General features: G+C 43.8%; 2 protein-coding genes across 5 annotated transcripts in view; one reads left to right on the forward strand and one right to left on the reverse strand.

Moving 5' to 3' along the window:
- The window catches only part of LOC100555440 (D-serine dehydratase), a 459,449-nt gene extending 439,891 nt beyond the window's left edge, over positions 1-19,558 (forward strand). For both annotated transcript variants that reach the window (XM_062957792.1, XM_062957791.1), the window contains one exon: positions 19,396-19,558. In XM_062957792.1, the coding sequence (XP_062813862.1) occupies positions 19,396-19,400 (5 nt within the window). In that variant the 3' untranslated portion in view covers positions 19,401-19,558. The remainder of the gene's footprint in view (positions 1-19,395) is intronic.
- The window catches only part of krba1 (KRAB-A domain containing 1), an 80,105-nt gene that overhangs the window by 7,536 nt on the left and 48,149 nt on the right, over positions 1-24,420 (reverse strand). For all 3 annotated transcript variants that reach the window (XM_062957776.1, XM_062957775.1, XM_062957777.1), the window contains exons 16-24: positions 15,108-15,275; positions 12,570-12,734; positions 11,755-11,919; positions 9,878-10,093; positions 7,135-7,374; positions 5,156-5,305; positions 3,740-3,943; positions 1,124-1,237; positions 510-662 (exon numbers count right to left, since the gene is read on the reverse strand). In XM_062957776.1, coding sequence (XP_062813846.1) covers positions 510-662; positions 1,124-1,237; positions 3,740-3,943; positions 5,156-5,305; positions 7,135-7,374; positions 9,878-10,093; positions 11,755-11,919; positions 12,570-12,734; positions 15,108-15,275 — 1,575 coding nt within the window. The remainder of the gene's footprint in view (positions 1-509; positions 663-1,123; positions 1,238-3,739; positions 3,944-5,155; positions 5,306-7,134; positions 7,375-9,877; positions 10,094-11,754; positions 11,920-12,569; positions 12,735-15,107; positions 15,276-24,420) is intronic.

Genomic DNA, 24,420 nt, shown 5'->3' on the forward strand with positions numbered 1-24,420 from the left:
CTAGGAGAGAATTGCAGGCCGTTGAGGCCGATGTTTTGCATCCCTGTGATCGTTCAAGTGAAACCAGTTCTTTTGGGAAACATGGGAGGGTTTCCCAAGAAGCCAGATTAGGTTTGAGAACAGAGGGAGTGAAAAATAGACCAATTAGACGTTCTGAGAGAATCAGTGAGAAGAGCTTGAAGCTCAAGTGCGTTTGGCATGATCTCATGGCTACTTGGTCGGGATTAAATTAAGTGGTATTGGGTTTACGCCTCTCAGAGGAGACTATGTGGAGAAAATGTGGCTTGTTGTGGAAACAAGGATTGGGGATTAAGTTCAGTGAAGACTCCTTTTCCCCGGGATAATAACCCTTCCAGAAGTGGATTCCCCTTCCTAGAAGTAGATTTCTCTCACTTCCTGTTGTCTCAACCCCGTTCTTAATTAGGAGTCGTTTATAAATCAGGTGTATGTAACTTGGGGACGGCTTGTACTGCAAAAGGCTGTTTCCAGCTGCACTCCCATCTCCTCACCTGTCGCCAGGGGACTTTTCTCTCCGTTTTTGGGTGAGCTGGAACCGCTCCATTCTGGCACACGAGGCTTCGGTGCAGGTGAAGTCCGACTCCTGGCACACGGATACTCACTCCCTTTGGGGCCACAAACGGAAGTCACTGTGGGGCTGGCACCTGACGGGGACATGAGACACAAAACGGATGACATTTATAACCCGGGAACATAAATCGTGTTACATCTATATATATAAAAGAGTGATGGCATCACGGCAGCGGAAACACCCCACAACCTTGAAAATTGACAGCACAACCCCTCATCCATGCCTCTAGGTTGATACAACAAAAAGAATAGAAAAATAAAGTCCTAATTAGAGGGAGAGGAATAATTGTTTTTATCCAATTGCTGCCAGTTAGAAGGCTAAGCTCAGCTCACTTGGTCTCCTAGCAACCCACTCAGCCCAGGGGACCCTTGACCTTAACTACCACCAATTCCTCAATACTTTATTTCCCATACCACCATACTTCGCCACAGCAACGCGTGGCCGGGCACAGCTAGTAGTGTTATAAGTCTGCCAATGAAACGGGGAAATTTAGTGGCATTTATTTAAATTTAATAATGGTTTAATTTGACTTACTTTTGTGGCTGCTGCCAACTTCAGGGGATGGCGTCCTCTTCGAAGGCTTCTTCGGGAGTAACGGGTCTCCACCAATTCTGCTTCTGGGTTTTTCCTTCATGTTCTCCACTAGATCTGTAGGAAGCACAAAAAGGTGGTGACGGGAGACAACTGACTTGGTAACGCAAGGAAACCTATAGCTGACTATCAACAACAACAACAACATCATCATTACAGTGAGTTCACATTCTTCCAGCTTGTCAATGACTAGAACTTTGCCATGGATCCGTTTCTGGTGTGTAGAAACTGAGATGTTGCCCGCATTTTCTTTTATTCGTAACTTTGCTGTATAGTAGTAATTTAGCATTAAGCACATTTTCTTTTATTCGTAACTTTGCTGTATAGTAGTAATTTAGCATTAAAGAAATTTCCAAGATTTCCATGCGAGTTGAATTTAATGGCGGCCAAGTTTCTGCCGTCATCACAAGCTTTGGATAATGATTCCCATTCTGTCCAAGACTCTCAGACTCAGTGAAAAACATATTGGGATAATGTGTGTTGTAGCTCAGCCTGAGCCTGATTTAAGGCCCATTCAGCCAGTCATTGTCCCTGCACCTGTTTTGCCAGAGGACTCTGGGTTTGGGCCTGATACGCAGTCAGTTTGTCCCAGTGGATTCTGGGACCAGAGACCGAATGGTTGCAAGCAAGCATTGTGAACCACATTCTTCTCCGCAGTCAAGGCCAGTTCACCAGGTGCCAGATGGACATTCTAGTTTAGAGGAGGATAACGTGTTTGACAGGAGAGAGGCAAGAACTCACCCAAGGAGGGAACGAGAATGTTTACGGAAAAGTAAACAACTGCTTTTGAAGCGCTCTAATGAATGGTTTTCTCAAGAGAGAAAGAGTTTTCTCATGAAAGAAAGACCTTGGATTTTCCTTAAATGCCTGCTCCTTCTCTGCTATGGCAGAGGTGGCAACTTGGCAATTCAAGAGAGAAAGATCTTTGCTCCGTGTTCCTGTATCTTTGGATTTTGCTTCAAGTTCCAGCCTTGTTTGCCTTTGAATCCAGTTGAAGGTTCCAGTGACGTGTGGATTTCTATTACCTTGGATTACTTGGGAGTTTGATCCTGCATTCTAGTCTTGTTTCCTGTGGTTCCAGTTTGTTTCATGCCTTGGAACTGAATCTTGTTTGGACTATTCTTGATGCTTTTCGTGGGACTGAGTTCGATATCTGGTTTGGACTATGTTCTTTGAGTGACTTCCCTAGACTCTTGCTTTAGGATTTCAAGTACACTGCTCTTGTGGATTTAAACCTATTTTATTGACTCTGAACTATATTTGCTTGTGCTTACTTATAACCCTCAATAAACAGCTTGTATTCTGGGGCTCCAGTGAGGTTTTGAGGTGCCTTCACAGCCTAGGGGTGCAACAATATGGCACTTTTCAAGCAGTGTCAATTCTTGTCACTGTGCTATTGTGATCCCATCTACTACTATTGAGATTCCATATTGAGATACTTTGAGTCTTTAAGATAAGAAAGTGGAGAATAACAACAAAACAACAACTACAATAATACAATGAACCTTTGGTATCTGACCCCCATGGATACCAACATCAATGGATGCTCAAGTCTCATTATATACAATAGTGAATGACTCAAAACAAGTGCCGGGTCTTGTCCTCCAAAAATTTCAAAATGTGGTTGGTTGAATCTGTGGATGCGGAACCTGTGGGTTATCGAGGGAAGACTGTAATATTATTATTATTTCATAGGCTGCCAGGTATCATTGACTACAGAAAAGCTGTAGGAATTGTGGGAGTTGAAGTCCAAAACACTTGGAGGAAGGACCGGAGTTTGCCCAGGCCTGCTGTAGAACCTGTTGAGTTTTAGACAGATGGGTGTATAAAGGTAAAAACTCCATTCTGCTAATCATGTTGTGTCCAAAACCAGTCGCGAAAGGGTTAAGACAAAGGAGTGGACATGACATGCCTGGACTCAGGAAGAAAGGCATTAATGTAACACCCACAAGGTGAATTTGAATAATGAGGGTATAAATGTCTTAGACTCCGGAGTGAGTGTGAACTTGTATATACAGTAGAGTCTCACTTATCCAACGTAAACGGGCCGACAGAACGTTGGATAAGCGAATATGTTGGATAATAAGGAGAGATTAAGGAAAAGCCTATTAAATATCAAATTAAGTTATGATTTTACAAATTAAGCACCAAAACATCATGTTATACAACAAATTTGACAGAAAAAGTAGTTCAATACACAGTAATGCTATGTAGTAATTACTGTATTTACGAATTTAGCACCAAAATATCACGGTGTATTGAAAACATTGACTACAAAAATGCATTGGATAACTCAGAACGTTGGATAAGAGAGTGTTGGATAAGTGAGACTCTACTGTAGTTTGGAAAGGTAAATAAAAGCAAACAGCCACTCTGAGAGAGCAGAAAAATGAGGCTGCCATAAAATCCTAACTGAGCCAATGAGGATTTTCTTCCTGATTTGAATCATGTTGGCTTGCAAAATCTAAACAAATGTAGGTAAGGCTATTGCAATGCACACCTGGACACCTGGCCAGGTCCCAATGTCTCCCCAGCCTTGGCGTAATGCCTAAAGCTCACCTTTCCGTGCATTGAATTCTTCTCCTTCTTCTCCCAGCGCTTCCTCCTTCTCTTCTTCATCCGCTTGTCGGTGCCTTGGTTCTCGTTGGGCCGTTCTGGCCGGAGAGCTGCTGACCGACCGGGATCCGGGGCTGGGACCCCTCGGGGAGATCTCCTTGAGGCACCGGATCAGGCCTTGGAGGGGATTGCTCTCAGTCGCTGGTTCTGCATTAAGACAAGAGCTAAACATTAGGAAGACCCTCTTCTTTTTTTAAAAATAGTATTTATTAGAGTTTTCCTTGTACATAGAATAAAAATACAGTAATTGTGAAGGGTCTGGGAAAGAGAAAGTGGGGAAGGATCAGGGATATAAAAGGGAGTGCGAGACAAGAAAAGAGGGAACAACTTTCTTGTGTTTGTATTCCTTCCGTTTAGTCTCTATCATGTTATCCATTCTTGCTTCTCCTCTTCTTTTCGAAATTTCGGATGATATTTCTTAGCTTAAAAAGTTTAATTTCTAATTTCTAAATTATCATTTTTTTACTCTTTTGTAACAGATAAGTCTCTCACTGGGCTCCAATCAGTTTCTCCTCTTGCAGGTCAGAAATGTCATTAATTTATCCATATTTCTTATTTCCAGTATCTTAACTTCCCATTCTTGGCATTTCTTTTAATCTCGTTTCTAGACTATTCTAGCTACTGTTGATAGATAACTTAGTAGGATTTCTTGGTTTTTCTCTAATTTATTATTTGTTAATCCCAATAAATCAGTTTCTGGTAACATTTCATAATTTATTTTTTTAGAATTTTTAGAATTTATTTGTGTATTCCTTTCCAATATTGTTTTGCTTTTTTGCACAGCCACCACATATGGTAGAATGTGCCTTCTTGGGTTCCACATTTCCAACATTTTGTCTGTATTCCTTTATAGTATTTTCCCAATTTCTGTGGCGTGATGTACATCATTTTAATCCAAGTTACCTTAAGGTCAGATGCATGTACTTGTTTATTAAATCTATATATATAAAAGAGTGATGGCATCACGGCAGCGGACAAAACAACAAAAGTAAACACCCCACAACCTCGAAAATTGACATCACAACCCCTCATCCATGCCTCTAGGTTGATACAACAAAAAGAAAAGAAAAATAAAGTCCTAATTAGAGGGAGAGGAATAATTGTTTTTATCCAATTGCTGCCAGTTAGAAGGCTAAGCTCCGCTCATTTGGTCTCCTAGCAACCCACTCAGCCCAGGGGACCCTTTACCTTAACTACCACCAATTCCTCAATACTTTATTTCCCATACCACCAGACTTCGCCACAGCAACGCGTGGCCGGGCACAGCTAGTTGTTTATAATTTAGAGGAGTGGAAAGACATATGGAAAGGAAGACCCTCTTGACGATAAGAGCTGTTGGGCAACGGAAGCCACGTTTACCTTGCGCATGGAGTCCCAGGTTCCGGCGCTCGGCATCTCTTTCCGCCAAGGAGTTCTGGGTCAATATGGAGGAACTACTCAAAGGACCAGATGCAGCCGATGCAGTTTCTTTGGGGCATCTCTCTGGATCACACCCATTGCCTCTGAGTCCTTGAATATAAGCACAACACTCTCTTTAAGGTTTCATTCACACTGTTCCATTGTTACCACTTAGAACTTGTTGGGGTTTGTAAAAGGCGCCATGATATAATGGGTTAACTGGACAGACATGTGTCAGCAGCTGATTGGCTAAGCATGCCAGGAGCTAGCAATCTGATTGGCTACTGTCTCTGGGAGCCGGTTTGAGTAGGCATTTTACTTCGGAGAGTGAAAGAGAGTGCTGACTGAAAACAGTCAGGAAGTAAATGGCTGCCGACTCTCTAAAGCAGGGGTCCCCAAACTAAGGCCCGGGGGCCACATACGACCCTCAAGTCTGAAATGACTTGAAGGCACACAACAACAACATTAACAACAACAAAAATCCTAATTAACTTGACTATCCCATCAGCAAGAAGCAGGCTCACACTTCCCATTGAAATCCTGGTAGGTTTATGTGGGTTAAAATTGTTCTTATTTTTAAATATTGTATTGTTCTTTTGTGTTGTGCATTGTAGATGGTAAACAGAAACTCTTACGTGTGCCCGTGAGCCCAGAGTCACCCTGCAAAACAAGGATGCACCACTCAGATTTGCAGAACAAATAATACAAGAACTTTACTAATTCCAAGAGATCCAAAGAACAATGGTATTCACAACAGTCCCTCTGATTGTTTACAGAAACCCAGCAGTCACAAACAGTCCTTTTTCAGGCCATAAATCTGCTGCAGTGAAGAATACAGTCCTGGTTCTTCATCCTCTTTTCCCAGTAGCAACCAAGGCCTCAGAAATAGCAAGGACTCTCTGAGTACAGAGCCATCTTCCCCAGGCAGTACTCAGTCACCACACAGACTCACACTGAACAAAAACTTGTTCAAACCGGTTCTCCAGCAGCAGAACAGAAACAGTTTCAAATCAAATTACAGGTATTTGCAGATTCAGCCAATCGGCTGTTCCAGTTAACACACAAATATAGCACAGTGCCTTTGCAAACCATAACATTTTGTTGGCTTTTTTGTTTTTTTGCACTACAAATAAGACATATGCAGTGTGCATATGCATAGGAATTTGTTCATATTTGTTTTTAAACTATAGTCCGGCCCCCCAACACTCAGGGACCGTGAACTGGCCCTCTGCTTAAAAAGTTTGGGGACCCCTGCTCTAAAGCCCTTGTCATTTCTAAGGCACTGAGGCATATTTAAAGACTATTTAAAAGGACTGTTTATTCCCTCTAGTCTCTGTAAGAAATCAGAGAGACTACTGTATATATCGTTGCCTTGTTTGATCTCTTGAAGTTAAGTTCCTGTTACTTGTTACACAAAACCGAATGACACGTTATTACACTGCAGGGTAAATTTAGGTTCAGAAGCAGTGGTAAAGCTTCTATTTAATTTACATCTACAATACACAACAGAATTGACTTCCAACTCTTGTGGTTTCATCACCCTAATTGCATATGAGGATTTTCTATTTTCAAGGGAGATCTTTTCACAGGAGGCATGAGAGTTGTAGTTTTAAAGCCACCCCGAGGTCTTTAAAAATCTAAAGTTCCCGGGAATCCACAGCATTGAGCTATGAAAATTCGAGTGGAACTAAATTGTATTAATTTCACAATGTAGATGCACCCAAGCACAGGAGCTTTTGGGCACACCTGTGCTGTAGAAGGCATGAAGTTCGGCACCACTTGAGCTGCCATGGCTTGATTCTAAGGAAACTTGGGAGCTGTAGTTTGCATTCTCTAGTAGAGAAAGATGAAGACCTTGTCGAACTACAACTCCCATGATCCCACAGCATGGAGTTAAAATGCATTCATTCTACAGTGTGGGTCACCTTGGCCAGACTTACCTGCAGGACATAATCCAGGCTGGGTGCGGACAGATTTGGATGAATGGGTTTTGGGGTGAAGCGGTGGACTCCCACCGAGATCCTTCAAGCCGTTCTGCAGGCTGGGGACGGGGGAGGCCGGGGGTGGGAGCCCCGCTTCCTCCTCCGAAGGAAGTCCTGCCCGTGGGCTCTTCCCCACTTTCCTGGGGTCCGCTTCCTTCCGTCTCCCAACCTCATCCGCATCTGACCCTTGATACAAATCTGGAAGAGGAAAGAAGTGCACAAACTGGACACTTAAGGTGCATCTAACTCCAGCTCTCCATGTCCTTTCTCCAGATGCTGGACTCTATGTGAATTCAAAGAGACTGCTATATATATTGTTACCCTGTTTGATCTTTTGAACTGAAGTAAAGATACTGTTACTTGTTACACAAGCCTGAGTGACACTTTATTATACTGTAGGGTTTATCTTGATTCAGAAAATGTGGTAAAGCTTCTATTTATTTATTTCTACAACATCCAACAACCATGACTAGCGCTGATGGAGTTGTGATACAGAAACACCTGGAAGGCTGCAGTTTGTTCTATTTAGTTAGGAGAGTGGGGTTTGCATTTAGATACAGCCAGGAAGCAATTCTAATGGTCAAATTACAAAGAGTGCACATTTTGCTGCTGCACATGACATTAGACAGCAAATACCCTTTTTTTGGTTTCCAGGTTTTGATAATGGAGGTGCGCATTAGATTCAATGGCACATTAAACTCAAGGAAATACAAATAGGTTTACCTCTGTGTTATTAATACAGTAGAGTCTCACTTATCCAACACTTACTTAATCCAACGTTCTGGATTATCCAACGCATTTTTGTAGTCAATGTTTTCAATGCATTGTGATATTTTGGTGCTAAATTCGTAAATACAGTAATTACTACATAGCATTAATGTGTAATGAACTACTTTTTCTGTCAAATTTGTTGTATAACTTGATGTTTTGGTGCTTAATTTGTAAAATCATAACCTATTTTGATGTTTAATAGGCTTTTTCTTAACCTCTCCTTATTATCCAACATATTTGCTTATCCAACGTTCTGCCGGCCCGTTTATGTTGGATAAGTGAGACTCTACTGTATATTTAAAGACTGTTTAAAGGGACTGTTTATTCCCTATGTTCTCTGTGTGAATTCAGAAAGACTGCCATATATATTGTCACCCTGTTTGAACTTTTGAACTGAAAAAAAGTCACTGTTACTTGTTGCACAAGCCTGAGTGACATTTTATTATACTGCAAGGTTTATCTTTACTCAGAAGATGTGGTAAAGCTTCTGTTTATCTATTTATTTATTTCTACAACCCTCAACAAGAAATATGAGTAGGTGTATGTCTGCATTATTATTATTATTATTATTATTATTATTATTATTATTGACACAACAACGTTGTATGACACAGCAAACAAGATAGATATGCTGGATATTATTATTATTATTATTTATACTCCTTTTTTCTCTACAAAGAGACTCAAAGCAGATTCTTCATCCATGGATTCAACGGCCCTTTGAAGGCAACCACAACACTATGTAACAAAATTGGAAAAATGTTCCGTTCCTGGTTTGAAAGTGTTATTTCCTGTTTAATTGTGTGAAACCTACTTTGTAAATACAGTAGAGTCTCACTTATCCAACATAAACGGGCCGGCAGAACGTTGGATAAGCGAATATGTTGGATAATAAGGAGAGATTAAGAAAAAGCCTATTAAACATCAAAATAGGTTATGATTTTATAAATTAAGCACCAAAACCTCATGTTATACAACAAATTTGACCGAAAAAGTAGTTCTATACTCAGTAATGCTATGTAGTAATTACTGTATTTACGAATAGCACCAAAATATCACGATGTATTGAAAACATTGACTACAAAAATGTGTTGGATAATCCAGAACGCTGGATAAGCGAGTGTTGGATAAGTGAGACTGTACTGTAGTTGTTACACTCCAGAAAGTTTGTTTTTGTGGCTGCCACAATCTATCGGTTGAGACTCTGTGAGATATTCATTGGAAAACTAGAGCAAATGTTGCAGCAGGATGTCCCTCCCAAAAGTTTGTGCAGTTTAATAAACTTTTCCCATGTTTTATGATATAAACAATTAGTAAATGACATGGATAACACAAGAACAAAAGTCATGTTGCATAGTGTAATAAGGTGGACCTCCATGAAAATAGCTTTGACACAGCTAATCTAATGGTAGAAATGGTGCGGCTTGACACCACTATCCTGTTGGAGTATGGTTATATTTGTATGAAATGTAAATCAAGTGTTTACTGCTGATGAGCTAGAGTGTGTATTTTTCAGTAATGAAATAGTTAACAGCAGGCTAGTTTTGACTGACAGCCTGTTGTGATTACTGTGACCTATGAGGCTTGATTTCCGGCCCTTTGAGGGTTGGAACTTCCTCCGGACTGAGGAATGTTGTTATCTAATCTCTGTGTGTTCGGCTTGAGCATTCGCTGAAGATGGACTATGAATGCTATGCTCTGAAGCCGAGAAATGCGAACTGTAAATAGACATGTAAATAAAGTTAATCAACAGTTGGACTTCATCTGCTGGAGTGTTTGTTTGACCAGTGCTGTTTCTCAGCATGGGAATACAGTCTGGAGAAGGAGGTGAGACGAGGATGATGAATTTTTGGAATCCACTCTGCACACCATCATCCCCTGACATATCCCAGTCGGGGCCCAATGCTACAGAGGCCACCCGGAGACTTGCCTTGTCCGCCGTCCCACCAGGACCCCGTCCCCGGACTCTGCCGGTCCCTCTCGGTTTCGCTGCAGCTGGAGGAGGAAGAGGAAGAGGAGGAGGAGGAGGAAGAGGAAACGCTGGGCGTCTTGAGATAATTTGGCCTCCGGATGGGGATCTCCTTCAGGCAGGTCATCAGCCGATGGAGGGGAGAGACGTCCGAAACAGAGCCCCCCGAGATGCCGTCTAGTGGAACACAAAACACAGGCCAATAGGAAGAGTCCCCAGAACATCACAAACCACAGCAACTATCTGTTGGAAATAGCAACCTCCCAAGCCTTTTCACTATTTAATTGTTAATGTATATATTTGCTATATAAATTATAAAAATTATATATAAATTATATATTTTATATAAATTATATATTATAAATTATATATAAATATATAACAGTGCTCCAAGCAGTCATGCCAGCCACATGACCTTGGAGATGTCTATGGACAATGCCGGCTCTTCGGCCTAGAAATGGAGATGAGCACCAACCCCCAGAGTCGGACACGACTGGACTAATGCCAGGGGAAACCTTTACCTTTACTTATATATTTGCTAACCTGTATTCTAGGTGTATCTTGATTTGTCAGTTTGACTGTACCCCTTTGGTGTGGGAGGGGTTATAGATATGTGATTGTACTGAGCATGTTCAGACTCAGGACTCCGTTTTGTAGTCAGACTGTTTTACCACCTCAGTGGAGGTGGAGGCATGGTGCTGTTTGGACTTCAGTACAGAAGTATGACTTATAGACGTCAGTGAGTACAACTATAGCTAAGGACTATGGACTATTGATTAATAATGATACCCTGTGTACTCAACACAGAGAGAACCACATCCTATCTATAACTGAATTTTAATAAGAAATATGCCTGTATGGTGAATTAATACAAGATGTTTGTGAGCGAAATCCTCATATAATCAAACCCGCAAAAATCAAATTCAACTGCAGGAAAAATATAGAATAAAATAATGCAGACACTCTGCTTTGATATCTATGAATTATCTATGAATCTATCTATGAATCTAATCTATCTATGAATCTAATCTATCTATGAATCTATCTATTTTATGATATATATCATAACATCTGGAGTGGTTAGGATGGAACAGGTGGAATGGCCATGCTAAGTTCCTTCTATTATTATTATTATTATTATTGACACAACGACGTTGTATGACACAGCAAACAAGATAGATATGCTGGATTTCGTTTCACAAAATCACAAGTCGAACACTTCCCAAGTGTCTAGGACTGTGTGATGTATTTTCGGATGATGCGTGCAGATCCCAGCAGGGTGGCCTTTTGCAGTTGGCAGATCGTAATTTTGTCAATGTCTATTGTTTCCAAATGCCGGCTGAGATCTTTTGGCACGGCACCCAGTGTGCCCATCACCACTGGGACCACCTGCACTGGTTTCTGCCAGAGTCTTTGAAGTTCAATCTTGAGGTCCTGATAGCGGCTGAGTTTTTCCTGTTGTTTTTCTTCAATGCGACTGTCACCTGGGATGGCAACATCAATGATCCAAACCTTGTTCTTTTCCACAACTGTGATGTCTGGTGTGTTGTGTTCCAGAACTTTGTCAGTCTGGATTCGGAAGTCCCACAGTATCTTTGCGTGTTCATTTTCCAATATTTTTGCAGGTTTGTGATCCCACCAGTTCTTTACTGCAGGGAGGTGGTACTTGAGGCATAGGTTCCAATGAATCATTTGGGCCACATAGTTGTGCCTCTGTTTGTAGTCTGTCTGTGCAATTATTATTATTATTATTATTATTATTATTATTATTATTATTATTATTATTATTATTATTATGACTCCTAAGGCTACAGCCTGCTTTCCGCTCCTTCCCTTACCTTCTTTCCACGGCTTCTGAGAAGCCAGTTCTGTCCTCCTTGGCTTCCCGACAGAGGCACTGGCTGCCACAGCGGTGGAATTTTGGATTTTATTCTCACGGATGGGAATCTCCTTCAGGCAGTTCTCTAAGCCTTGAAGAGGCAGGATCCCAGCGGGACTAGAGCCTGTGTGCAAAAGGGGTGAAACGGTTGGAAATCCCTGGTTGGAGACCTATGTATGGACACAGCCACAGAATCATAGAATCAAAAGGGACACCCAAAGGCCATCCAGCTCAATTGCCTTCTGCCAGGAAGGAAGACTACCATCAAAGCCCTCCCAACAGATGGCCATCCAGAACATTTAAAACAAACACATTGGCCTTTTTAGCTGCTGCATCACACTCTTGGCTCAAGTTCATCTTGTGGTCTACTAAGAATCTTAGATCCCTTTCCCATGGACTGGTTACAAACCAGGGGTCACACATCTGACATCCATGTATTTCATGTCTTCTGCTATTAAGTACTATCCTCTGAAAACTACTTGAAGGCTCACAACAACAACAATAACAACAATAACAATAGCAGCAATAATCCTAATTAATCAGTGATTATACCTGGCTTGGAAAGTGAGGTGCCAAAAACCTATCTATGGCCCCAAGAGGCTAAGACTATTTAATTTCCACCCCTTATTACTGATGGGTTGCGAAGGCTTGCTTTAAGGATCTCTCTGCTCCAGTATCTGGATAGGACCCGGCGCATTGGCATGTAGTCCAACCCATTGTCAATGCAGAGATCCCCAAAGACACGTGTCTTGCGAAATCGAGCCACGGCATTACCTTCCTCCTTTGCGGAGCATTGCCTGCCGCTTTGCCTGGGACGACCGTCGGATGGGCTCCCAACGGTAGAGCCGATGGCCGGCAAGAACGGGCTCCTCGTTGCCCCGGGAAGCTCCTTCAGGAAGTTCTCCAGACCCTGCAGAGGAGTGCCTTTACGGCTGGGACCTATGGAGACAAGGCATATTCCAAATTTTCATAGAATCATAGAATCATAGAATAGTAGAGTTGGAAGAGACCTCATGGGCCATCCAGTCCAACCCCCTGCTAAGAAGCAGGAAATCGCATTCAAAGCACCCCCGACAGATGGCCATCCAGCCTCTGCTTAAAAGCCTCCAAGGAAGGAGCCTCCACCACGGCCCCGGGGAGAGAGTTCCACTGTCGAACAGCCCTCACAGTGAGGAAGTTCTTCCTGATGTTCAGGTGGAATCTCCTTCCTTTCCTGTAGTTTGAAGCCATTGTTCCATGTCCTAGTCTGCAGGGCAGCAGAAAACAAGCTCCCTCCCTCCTCCCTATGACTTCCCTTCACATATTTGTACATGGCTCTCATGTCTCCTCTCAGCCTTCTCTTCTGCAGGCTAAACATGCCCAGCTCTTTAAGCCGCTCCTCATAGGGCTTGTTCTCCAGACCCTTAATCATTTTAGTCGCCCTCCTCTGGACGCTTTCCAGCTTGTCAACATCTCCCTTCAACTGTGGTGCCCAAAATTGGACACAGTGTGATTCCAGGTGTGGTCTGACCAAGGCAGAATAGAATAAGGGGGAGCAGGACTTCCCTGGATCTAGACGCTATTCCCCTCTTGATGCAGGACAGAATCACGTTGGCTTTTTTAGCAGCCGCATCACATTGTTGGCTCATGTTTAACTTGTTCCCCACAAGGACTCCAAGGTCTTTTTCGCACACACTGCTGTCAAGCCAGGCGTCCCCCATTCTGTATCTTTGATTTCCATTTTTTCTGCCGAAGTCGTCTTCATCATGGAAAGAAGTGACAAGTGGAGTGCCGCAGGGCTCCGTCCTGGGCCCGGTTCTGTTCAGGATCTTTATTAACGACTTAGACGAAGGGTTAGAAGGCACGATCATCAAGTTTGCAGACGACACCAAACTGGGAGGGATAGCTAACACTCCAGAAGACAGGAGCAGAATTCAAAACGATCTTGACAGACTAGAGAGATGGGCCGAAACTAACAAAATGAAGTTCAACAGGGACAAATGCAAGATACTTCACTTCGGCAGAAAAAATGGAAATCAAAGATACAGAATGGGGGACAATGCCTGGCTTGACAGCAGTGTGTGCGAAAAAGACCTTGGAGTCCTCGTGGACAACAAGTTAAACATGAGCCAACAATGTGATGCGGCTGCAAAAAAAGCCAACGGGATTCTGTCCTGCATCAATAGGGGAATAGCGTCTAGATCCAGGGAAGTCCTGCTCCCCTTATTCTATTCTGCCTTGGTCAGACCACACCTGGAATCACACTGTGTCCAATTTTGGGCACCTCAGATGAAGGGAGATGTTGACAAGCTGGAAAGCATCCAGAGGAGGGCAACTAAAATGATCAAAGGTCTGGAGAACAAGCCCTATGAGGAGCGGCTTAAAGAGCTGGGCATGTTTAGCCTGCAGAAGAGAAGGCTGAGAGGAGACATGATAGCCATGTACAAATACGTGAAGGGAAGTCATAGGGAGGAGGGAGGGAGCTTGTTTTCTGCTGCCCTGCAGACTAGGACACAAGGGAACAAGGGCTTCAAACTACAGGAAAGGAAGGAGATTCCACCTGAACATCAGGAAGAACTTCCTCACTGTGAGAGCTGTTCACCAGTGGAACTCTCTCCCCGGGGCCGTGGTGGAGGCTCCTTCCTTGGAGGCTTTTAAGCAGAGGCTGGATGGCCATCTGTCGGGGGTGCTTTGAATGCAATTTCCTGCTTCTTGGCAGGGGGTTGGACTGGATGGCCCATGAGGTCTCTTCCAACTCTACGATTCTATGATTCTATGATTCTATGATTCTATGAAGTGAAGTATCTTGCATTTGTCCCTGTTGAACTTCATTTTGTTAGTTTCGGCCCATCTCTCTACTCTGTCAAGATCATTTTGAATTCTGCTCCTGTCTTCTGGAGTGTTAGCTATCCCTCCCAGTTTTGTGTCGTCTGCAAACTTGATGATCGTGCCTTCTAACCCTTCGTCTAAGTCGTTAATAAAGATGTTGAACAGAACCGGGCCCAGGACGGAGCCCTGCGGCACTCCACTTGTCACTTCTTTCCAAGATGAAGACAACGCATTGGTGAGCACCCTTTGGGTTCGTTCGCTTAGCCAATTACAGATCCACCTAACCGTAGTTTTGTCTAGCCCACATTCCAAATTTTGGAGTATTTGTGCCATTAAATATCTACTTTCTCCCATATGAGCTAGCCCTCTGCAGCAGAAGGCAAGCGTATCAAAGTTTTCATTAGGAATTGTGGGAGTTGAAGTCCAAAACACTTGGAGGGAAGGCCAAAGCTGGCCCATGCCTGGTGTAAATCCAGGCTCAAAATGACCAATCCTTGTTCCTACCTTCTTCCTTCTGTGTCCACCTGCCAGGCTCTGGGGTCCACCTTTGGGGTCCACCTGGGGATCCATGGATGGACGAACCGATGGCCGGCGAACCTGGTTGACCGCTTGGAGCCAGGTCTTTCAAACAGCGCTCCAAGTCTTGCAAAGGGGTGCTGTTGCGGCTCATTCCTATTGAGGAAACATGTTTCGTTTTATGTATCCAAACTGCAAAGGGGGTCATTGCAAACAACAACAACAACAACAAGACCATCTCTATGTAACAAAACTTGAAAAATGTCCTGTTCCTGATTTAATTGTGCAGCTCTTGCTTTGAAAGTAGTTGTTCTACTGCAGAAACTTCATTTTTGTGGCACAAACTATGCTAAATGGGTTAAGACTCGATGAGATATGTTGGAGTTTTGCATTGTGTAGGTTTGAAATTTCACTTATGGTTTAAAGCAAACTGATTGTGTGTGTGCCTGTAATTCCAGTAGTGTAAGAGTTAAATGCATAGAGAGAGAGTTATTGCTAGAGGGAAACAGTGTGCATTTTCCGGATATGTAACAGGACATTTGTCACTGCTCTGGAATGCAGGTGGCTTGGGAGATAGTGAGCTTCACTCTTGGCCATCAATCTCGGGCGGATGCTTAGATGTTACGCTCCGGCTGAGCTATGTAAATATTGTAATTACTTCAATAAATGCTGGCTAAGAAGTGTGGATTTATGTCTGTGCATCTAAGCAGATTGCTAGATCACATTATGTGATTCAAGGTAGTGTTTGTGAACTCATTCATTCTGAATGTTGCATTTCCTTCCCTTTGGGACTGGATCACTTTATTCTGAGTTGAATACAAATGCTGTCTGTGGGTATTGTGATTACTATATTCCGTTGTGTTGCCCTTAATAATAATGCATGGTTGTATTATTAAGAGCAACACTGTGTAGATCAGTGATGGCCAACCTATGACACGCGTGTCCGCACTGACATGCCTAGCCATTTTTGCTGACACGCTGCTGCATGTAGATTGATTGGATGACTAATGTCTTTTGTGGCCAAATTTGGTGTGATTTGGTCCAGTGGTTTTGTTGTTTACGCCATGGGAATTATGCACATTACACACACACACAGACATATATATATATAATCATTCTATTATTCTATTATTATTGTAGTATATTATTATATTATTACTATTATATTATTATTATATTATTCATTATTCATGACTACATTGAAACTACAATAGAGAGAAATCAGCGTGGAAACTGCAAGAGGTACCATAGATTGTTGTACATGGAAATAAGGGCAGTAAATAGTTTTTGATTTATTAAATACAGTTATATATTACAATTATATATTTTTGTTATTTAAACTATATATATTGTGAAATTATGTTTTTTTTTTCTTGAAGTGACACACCACCCAAGTCATGTTAGGTTTTTTGGTGAATTTTGACACACCAAGTGCAAAAGGTTGCCCATCACTGGTGTAGATGAATCCCGGGAGAACCCACTTCAATGCTTGCATGAGTCTATGTCCTGAACCAATTAGAAAAATTATCTATATATATAAAAGAGTTACGGCATCACGGCAATTCACAAAACAACAAAAGTACAGGCCCCCAACCTCAAAATTTGACAACACAACCCATCATCCACGCCTCAAGGTTGATACAACAAAAAGAAAAGAAAAATAAAGTCCTAATTAGAGGGAGAGCAATATTTTTTTATCCAATTGCTGCCAGTTTAGAGGGCTAATCTCTGCCCACTTGGTTGCCTAGCAACCAAGGGACAGCCAGGTTTCAGTTAGGGGACAGGCAGATTTAGGCCTCACTTAGACTTCTTCCACAGATTATCTAATTTGCACTGGATTATATGGCAGTGTAGACCCAAGGCCCTTCCACACAGCTATATAACCCATTTATAATCTTATATTATCTGCTTTGCACTGGATTATCTTGACTCCGCACTACCATATAATCCACTTCCGTGTGCATTTTATACAGCTGTGAAGAAGGGGCCTCAGATAATCCAGTTCTGAGCAGATAATATAAGATTATCAATATACAGTAGAGTCTCACTTATCCAACGTAAACAGGCCGGCAGGATAAGTGAATATGTTGGATAATAAGAAGGGATTCAGGAAAAGCCAATGAAACATCAAATTAAGTAATCGTTATACAAATTAAGCACCAAAACATCATATTATACAACAAATTTGACAGAAAAAGTAGTTCCATGCGCAGTAATGCTATGTAGTATTTACAGTAGAGTCTCACTTATCCAACACTCGCTTATCCAACGTTCTGGATTATCCAACGCATTTTTGTAGTCAATGCTTTCAATATATCGTGATATTTTGGTGCTAAATTCATAAATACAGTAATTTCTACATAGAATTACTGTGTATTGAACTACTTTTTGTTCCAAATTTGTTGTCTAACATGATGTTTTGGTCCTTAATTTGTAAAATCATAACTTAATTTGATGTTTAATAGGCTTATCCTTAATCCCTCCTTATTATCCAACATATTCGCTTATCCAACATTCTGCCGGCCCGTTTATGTTGGATAAGTGAGACTCTACTGTATTGTATTTACAAATTTACCACTAAAATATCACAATGAATTTAAAACACTGACTACAAAAACATTGATTATGAAAAGGCAGACTGCGTTGGATAATCCAGAACATTGTATAAGCGAATGTTGGATAAGTGAGATTCTTCTTTAATATGAAATAATTACTGGGATAGAATAATGCAGAACAATATAATCTCTAAAACCAGGACAGTAAATAAACAGGGGAATTCCACACAGGAAACAATCAGGGCCAGCTAACACCTCCCAACAAAGTATTCCCATCATCAAAGTCTGGCAAATCCTCTGTTTTCTCAGGGCCACAGACAGTAGAAGCACATAAAATATCGCAAACACCACTCTGAAAACAAGGGAATTCCAGACAGGAAACAATCAGGGCCAGCTAACACCTCCCCACAAAAAATTCACTCAGGGAGGAAACAGCCAGGCTTTAAAGCTGCAAGGCCATTACATCCTAATCATTTTTCCTAATTGCAGCATTCATACTTGCCTCCAACAAACAAAAAAAACCAATCAGAAATATTATATATTCACAACCTTTAGGAAATAATATCCCCTGATGGCGCAGCGTGTTAAAGCGCTGAGCTGCTGAACTTCTGGACTGAAAGGCCACAGGTTTGAATTGGGGGACCAGAGTGAGCCTTTACTGTTAGCCCCAGCTTCTGCCAACCCAGAAGTTCGAAAACATGCAAATGTGAGTGCATCAATAGGTACTGCTCCGGCGGGAAGGTAACGCCGCTCCATGTAGTCATCCCACATGACCTTGGAGGAGTCTATGGACAACGCCGGCTCTTCGGCTTAGAAATGGAGATGAGCACCAACCCCCAGAGTCAGACACGACTGGACTTAATGTCAGGGGAAAACCTTTACCCTTGACCTTAACTACCACCAATTCCTCAATACTTTATTTCCCATACCACCATGTTTCGCCACAGCAACGCGTGGCCGGGCACAGCTAGTAATTTATAATCCAGAAACAAAAATCGTGCTACGTAGTGCAATATTACGCACCTGTCCTCAAGGATTGAGGCAGGGTACAACACAGTTAAAAGTGCATTGAAAAAGACATAATGCCATATGTTATGATTGAGCCTCGTGGCTCTGTTTCTGACAGGCGTGGGCGTAAGACTCCTCGAGAGTCGGATACTCTCGAGGAGCGAGAGAGAAAAAGACTGCGAGACATATTTGCAGCACCCTCTGACGAAGAGTCTTTCGAAGGGTTCACGGAGAGAATGGAGGAAGGGCTGGTTAGCTCAGAGGAGGATGAGATGGATTGGACTCGGGTAAGGGAGGAATTGGGGGCCACTGGCCATGATGGGGCAGAAGATGAATGGGGACCTTCAGGATTAGACCCATGGCGTAGCTGGAGGGATGGGACGGGATCCACAGCTGGAGATGCTGTTGGGCGTAGTCAGAGGTGTTCCAGCTCTGACGAGGAAAGTGATGAGGAAACGCCCGGGTTAAGGAGGGCAGCTGACAGTGATGAAGATTTGTAACTGGCATAAAATGGGGCTTGGGAGCAATTGCAAATTGCGTCGGGCAAGGTAATCTGGGCAAACGCTTGGGATTCGTGTGTGTGTGTGGGACGCTTCCCTGAAGACTTGTGTACTTTCCTGTGCTGAGACGTAAGTTGATTGGAATCCAGGGTCAGACGGCGGGAGGGATTGTGTGGGCATTTGTTTGTGCAAACCTGTGCTTACTCTTATTAGCTTGACCTTCCGTCGTCTTCCTGACGGACGCCATCTCCTGCTTTGAGAACTCGGACTGAACTGACCACGGCTTGTCTTCCCCCCCCTTCTTGGACTTGGAAAAACTACAAACGTCTGCTTCTGGCTTTGATCTACGGAACGGAACTGGTCTACTCTACTGCTAAAATCCCTGGCTGCGTCTGCTCGTGTTGGAGATCCTGTCTGCTGTGTGTGTGTGTGGGAGCGACGCAAGTTACTCTAAACTCAGTATTGGCAGCAGAGAGGAATCTGCTGCCAATTAGTTGCATTCCTTGTATCTTTTGTTCCTTGCCTTTCGTTTTGTTTATACCCAGGCTGAAGAAAGCAGTTTGTTTTTACCCGGATTAAACTCCGGTTTAATCCGGTTTATCTTTTGAACATTTACTTTTGTCCCTTTTTGCTCCTAAAGGCAAAAATTGCCTGGCCCTTGTGTTTTTACGGGCATTTTTGAGTTCTGTAATCTAATAAACTCTGTTACTTTGAATCTTGTGGCGTTCTGTCCTTGACAGATTGCCCGACGCCTTAAAAGGTTTATTGCAGCAATAAACCCGTCAGGAAGACGATGGATGAGTTAAGGGTCAAATTAGATCAATTGCAAACGGCCTTTACCGTTAGCCAAACCGCTCATGCCGTGAAAGGACATGTTTTGACTCCTGAACGCTTTGACGGAACCAGGTGCAAGTTGCCAACCTTTTTGGCACAAGTGGAGCTTTATTTTTCTCAGCTCAGTGCTCACGCGTATCCTACAGACACTAGCAAAGTGGCCTTTATTTTGAGTTTGTTGACCGGTCCCGCAGGACAATGGGCCACTAATTTAATTTTGGGAAATGACCCAGTCAAGGACAATTTGAATAACTTCAAAAGATTGTTAACTGATACTTTTGGGGATCCTCTCCGCACGGAGAACGCTGGGTGGGCTCTGTATCGGTTGAAACAGGGAAAGGGGACTGTTTTGGATTACTTAAATAAGTTTAACCTGTATCGCCACCAGCTGGATTGGGGGGAAAATGCATTCATGCTTTTATTTACTGCTGGGTTAAGTGATATGCTCCAGGATGAATTAGCACGTTTGGAGCCGGCTGAAAGTTGGGATACCTTAGTTGCTAAGGTGCTGCGCTTAGACGCAAGGTTCGAGGCTCGTAAGCACTCAAAAGCAATGTGTGCGCCACCCATGCATGTAACCAGGGCACCTGTGGTAATGGGGGAAGAGCCTATGGAGCTTGGGGTCTTTAAAAAGCTGTCTACCGAGGAAAAGAGCCGTAGGAGGCAGCTGGGCTTGTGTTTGTACTGTGGGAATGCTGGGCATTTTGCCAAAAATTGTAATGTGAAACCTTCCAAAACTTTCGGGAAAAGGCCAGCCCTAGTGCGACGTGAGACCAATACACTAGGGCTCCTCAAGCAATCAACTGAGGGGAGGAAGCATGTTTTCGTACCCATTACATTATCTGTTGGGGGAAGGGAACTTGTTTCTACTTTGGCACTATTGGACTCAGGGGCTACGGTCTCTTATGTTGATACTGAGTTTGCTAAGAAGCATGGCATTCCTAGAGTGCGCAAGGCATGCGACGTGTGGGTGGAAGGAGCAGATGGGAGACTGCTGGAGACTGGGGTGGTTAACCATGAAACCTCAGCAGTAACGTGGGAGGTGCAGGGAGTAACGGGAACGTTTGTGTGGGATATTACGAGCTTGCCTAGATATGATGTGATCCTGGGGATGGATTGGCTAGCTGTAGTAAACCCACAAGTAGATTGGGCAACACGTAAAGTGATTTTAAAGAGGCAGGACTGTTGCACTCTAAATGTTACCCATTCTGATATGGAGGGAGTGCCTGCTGAGTATGGGGAGTTCTCTGATGTATTTTGTAAAAAAGAAGCGGACAAATTACCACCGCACAGGCCATATGATTGCGCCATCAAGTTGGCAGAAGGTGCGAAACTGCCAGCAGGGAGGCTGTATGCCTTGACTGTACCGGAAAGGCAAGCTTTGCGGGAGTTTCTAGATGAAAATTTAGCCAAGGGGTTTATTCGCCCATCTAGTTCTCCAACTGCGGCACCAGTATTCTTTGTAGCCAAAAAGACTGGGGAACTTAGGCTGGTCTGCGACTATTGGATCCTAAACAAATACACCATTCGGGATAGGTACCCGCTCCCTTTAATCTCGGAACTGTTATCAAGGGTGCAAGGGGCTAAGGTCTTTACCAAGCTTGACCTGCGGGGGGCCTATAACTTAATCCGTATACGGGAAGGGGATGAATGGAAGACGGCATTTAACACGTGTTTCGGATGCCACGAGTTCCGAGTCATGCCTTTTGGGCTTTGTAATGCTCCTGCGGTCTTCCAGAGGTTCATGAACGATGTGTTCAGGGACCTAATTGACCAATTTTTAGTGATTTATTTGGATGATATCTTGATTTTTTCTAAGGACGAGAAAGAACATCGTCAACATGTCAAGCAGGTTCTGCACCGACTGCGGGCTAATGGGCTTTTCGCCAAGGCTTCCAAGTGCGTCTTTCATGTGCCTGAAGTGGAGTTCCTAGGTCATGTAGTGTCAGGTAGGGAACTTAAAATGGACCCACATAAGGTTGACGCCGTCAACTCATGGCAGGAGCTGAAGACTAAGAAGGATGTACAAAGGTTCTTAGGTTTCGCTAATTACTACCGGGAGTTTATTCCGAATTTTGCAAAGCTCACGGTACCTTTGACGCAGCTTCTGCGCAAGAAACAGCCATTTGTGTGGGGGCGGGAAGCTCACGAGGCATTTCTACAACTTAAGTCTAGTTTTCAATCGGACAACATACTAACCCATCCTGATGTTGACAAACCGTTCGTGGTAGAAGCGGACGCTTCTAGCTACGCGTTGGGGGCTGTATTGTCTCAGAAGGATTCCTCAGGGACCTTGCGTCCCTGTGGATTTTACTCACGGCAACTAACACCCTTCGAGCAGAACTATACCATATGGGAGAAGGAGTTGTTGGCGATTAAGGTGGCGTTTGAGGTGTGGCGGCACTGGCTTGAAGGGGCACGGCACCAGATCGTGGTCAGGTCTGATCATAAGAACTTAGAGCACTTGCAAACAGCAAAGAAGTTAAACCAGCGTCAAATTCGCTGGGCTTTGTTTTTCTCCAGGTTTAACTTCAAGGTGCAGTTCGTGGAGGGGAAGGCAAACTTGCGGGCCGATGCTTTATCCCGCAAGCCAGAATTTAAGACCAATGAGCAGGTAGTATGTCAGACCATCTTGCCTACTGCCTCGCTGTGTGTTGTAGATAATGAGCTCGGGTTACATGACCAGATCCTTGAGGCTCAGAAAGATGATGTGTGGACTCAGGAGCAACTGATGTTGCTCTCAGCAGGTAACCGTACCATACTGCCGCATCTCCAAGATCAAGACGGGGTATTGGTGCGTAGGGGGCAGGTTTACGTACCAGTGGGGGCCCTCAGGTTGGAGGTGATTAGAGCCCACCATGACGAACCCATGGCTGGGCACTTTGGCAGGTTCAAGACCGTACAGCTTATCACCAGGAGCTACTGGTGGCCAAAGATGCGGCAAGACATTCTGCGTTTTTGTGACAGCTGCGCCGTTTGCCAGCAAAGTAAGACGCCTGTTGGGCGCCCTAGAGGGTTGTTGTCGTCTTTACCTGTTCCGGAGAGGCCATGGCAAATCATTTCCATGGATTTCATTTCAGATTTGCCTAAGTCTGGGGGTTATACTTGCATTTGGGTGGTGGTGGATTTATTTAGTAAACTGGCTCATTTTATTCCTTGTTCAACCATTCCGGCGGCCCCTACGTTGGCCTTACTATTTACAAAGCACATTTATCGCTTGCACGGAGCACCCGAGGTGATTATTTCCGATAGGGCTCCGCAATTTGTGTCACGCTTTTGGAAACACTTCCATGAGTGCTTGGGGACTAAGTTAAACGTGTCGTCCGCCTTCCATCCGCAAACGGATGGACAGTCGGAACGGGTTAATGGGCTCTTAGAGCAATATTTGCGTTGTTTTTGTTTAGATCAACCCACGGCTTGGGTGAAGTGGTTACCGGTGGCGGAATTTGCTTATAACAATGCGGTGCACACGTCTAGTCAGCATACGCCGTTTGAGCTTACTTATGGCTTTCACCCACGGGGAGGTGTGGCGCCGTCGACCAATGTGGTCTCTTCGGACCCTGTGTACCGCTCTACGGAAATGGCTGCATTGCATGATGTTGCCCGTCGCTTACTGTTGGAAGCTAAGGCAACGCAGAAGACTCAGGCTGACCGCCACAGGCAGGCAGGGGAGGAGTTGGAAGAAGGGGATTTGGTGTGGTTATCTTCCAAACATATTAAACAGGCTGGGGGAAAGTTTGCGCCTCGGTATTTGGGTCCCTTTCCTATCGTTAAAAAGATTTCTTCTGTTGCGTTTCGTTTGCGTTTACCGTCTAGTTTAAAGGTCCATCCAGTCTTTCATCGTTCGCTGTTGAAACTTGATACCTCTAGTCGTCGTGGTGCTATAGCGGAGGGTATCACTGCCACTTCTCCGCCATCGGGGGAGGAGGCCTTTGTGAGAGGGGATAGTGTTATGATTGAGCCTCGTGGCTCTGTTTCTGACAGGCGTGGGCGTAAGACTCCTCGAGAGTCGGATACTCTCGAGGAGCGAGAGAGAAAAAGACTGCGAGACATATTTGCAGCACCCTCTGACGAAGAGTCTTTCGAAGGGTTCACGGAGAGAATGGAGGAAGGGCTGGTTAGCTCAGAGGAGGATGAGATGGATTGGACTCGGGTAAGGGAGGAATTGGGGGCCACTGGCCATGATGGGGCAGAAGATGAATGGGGACCTTCAGGATTAGACCCATGGCGTAGCTGGAGGGATGGGACGGGATCCACAGCTGGAGATGCTGTTGGGCGTAGTCAGAGGTGTTCCAGCTCTGACGAGGAAAGTGATGAGGAAACGCCCGGGTTAAGGAGGGCAGCTGACAGTGATGAAGATTTGTAACTGGCATAAAATGGGGCTTGGGAGCAATTGCAAATTGC

This window comes from Anolis carolinensis, chromosome 6, assembly GCF_035594765.1.
Source record: "Anolis carolinensis isolate JA03-04 chromosome 6, rAnoCar3.1.pri, whole genome shotgun sequence".
In the NCBI taxonomy this organism is placed as follows: domain Eukaryota; kingdom Metazoa; phylum Chordata; class Lepidosauria; order Squamata; family Dactyloidae; genus Anolis; species Anolis carolinensis.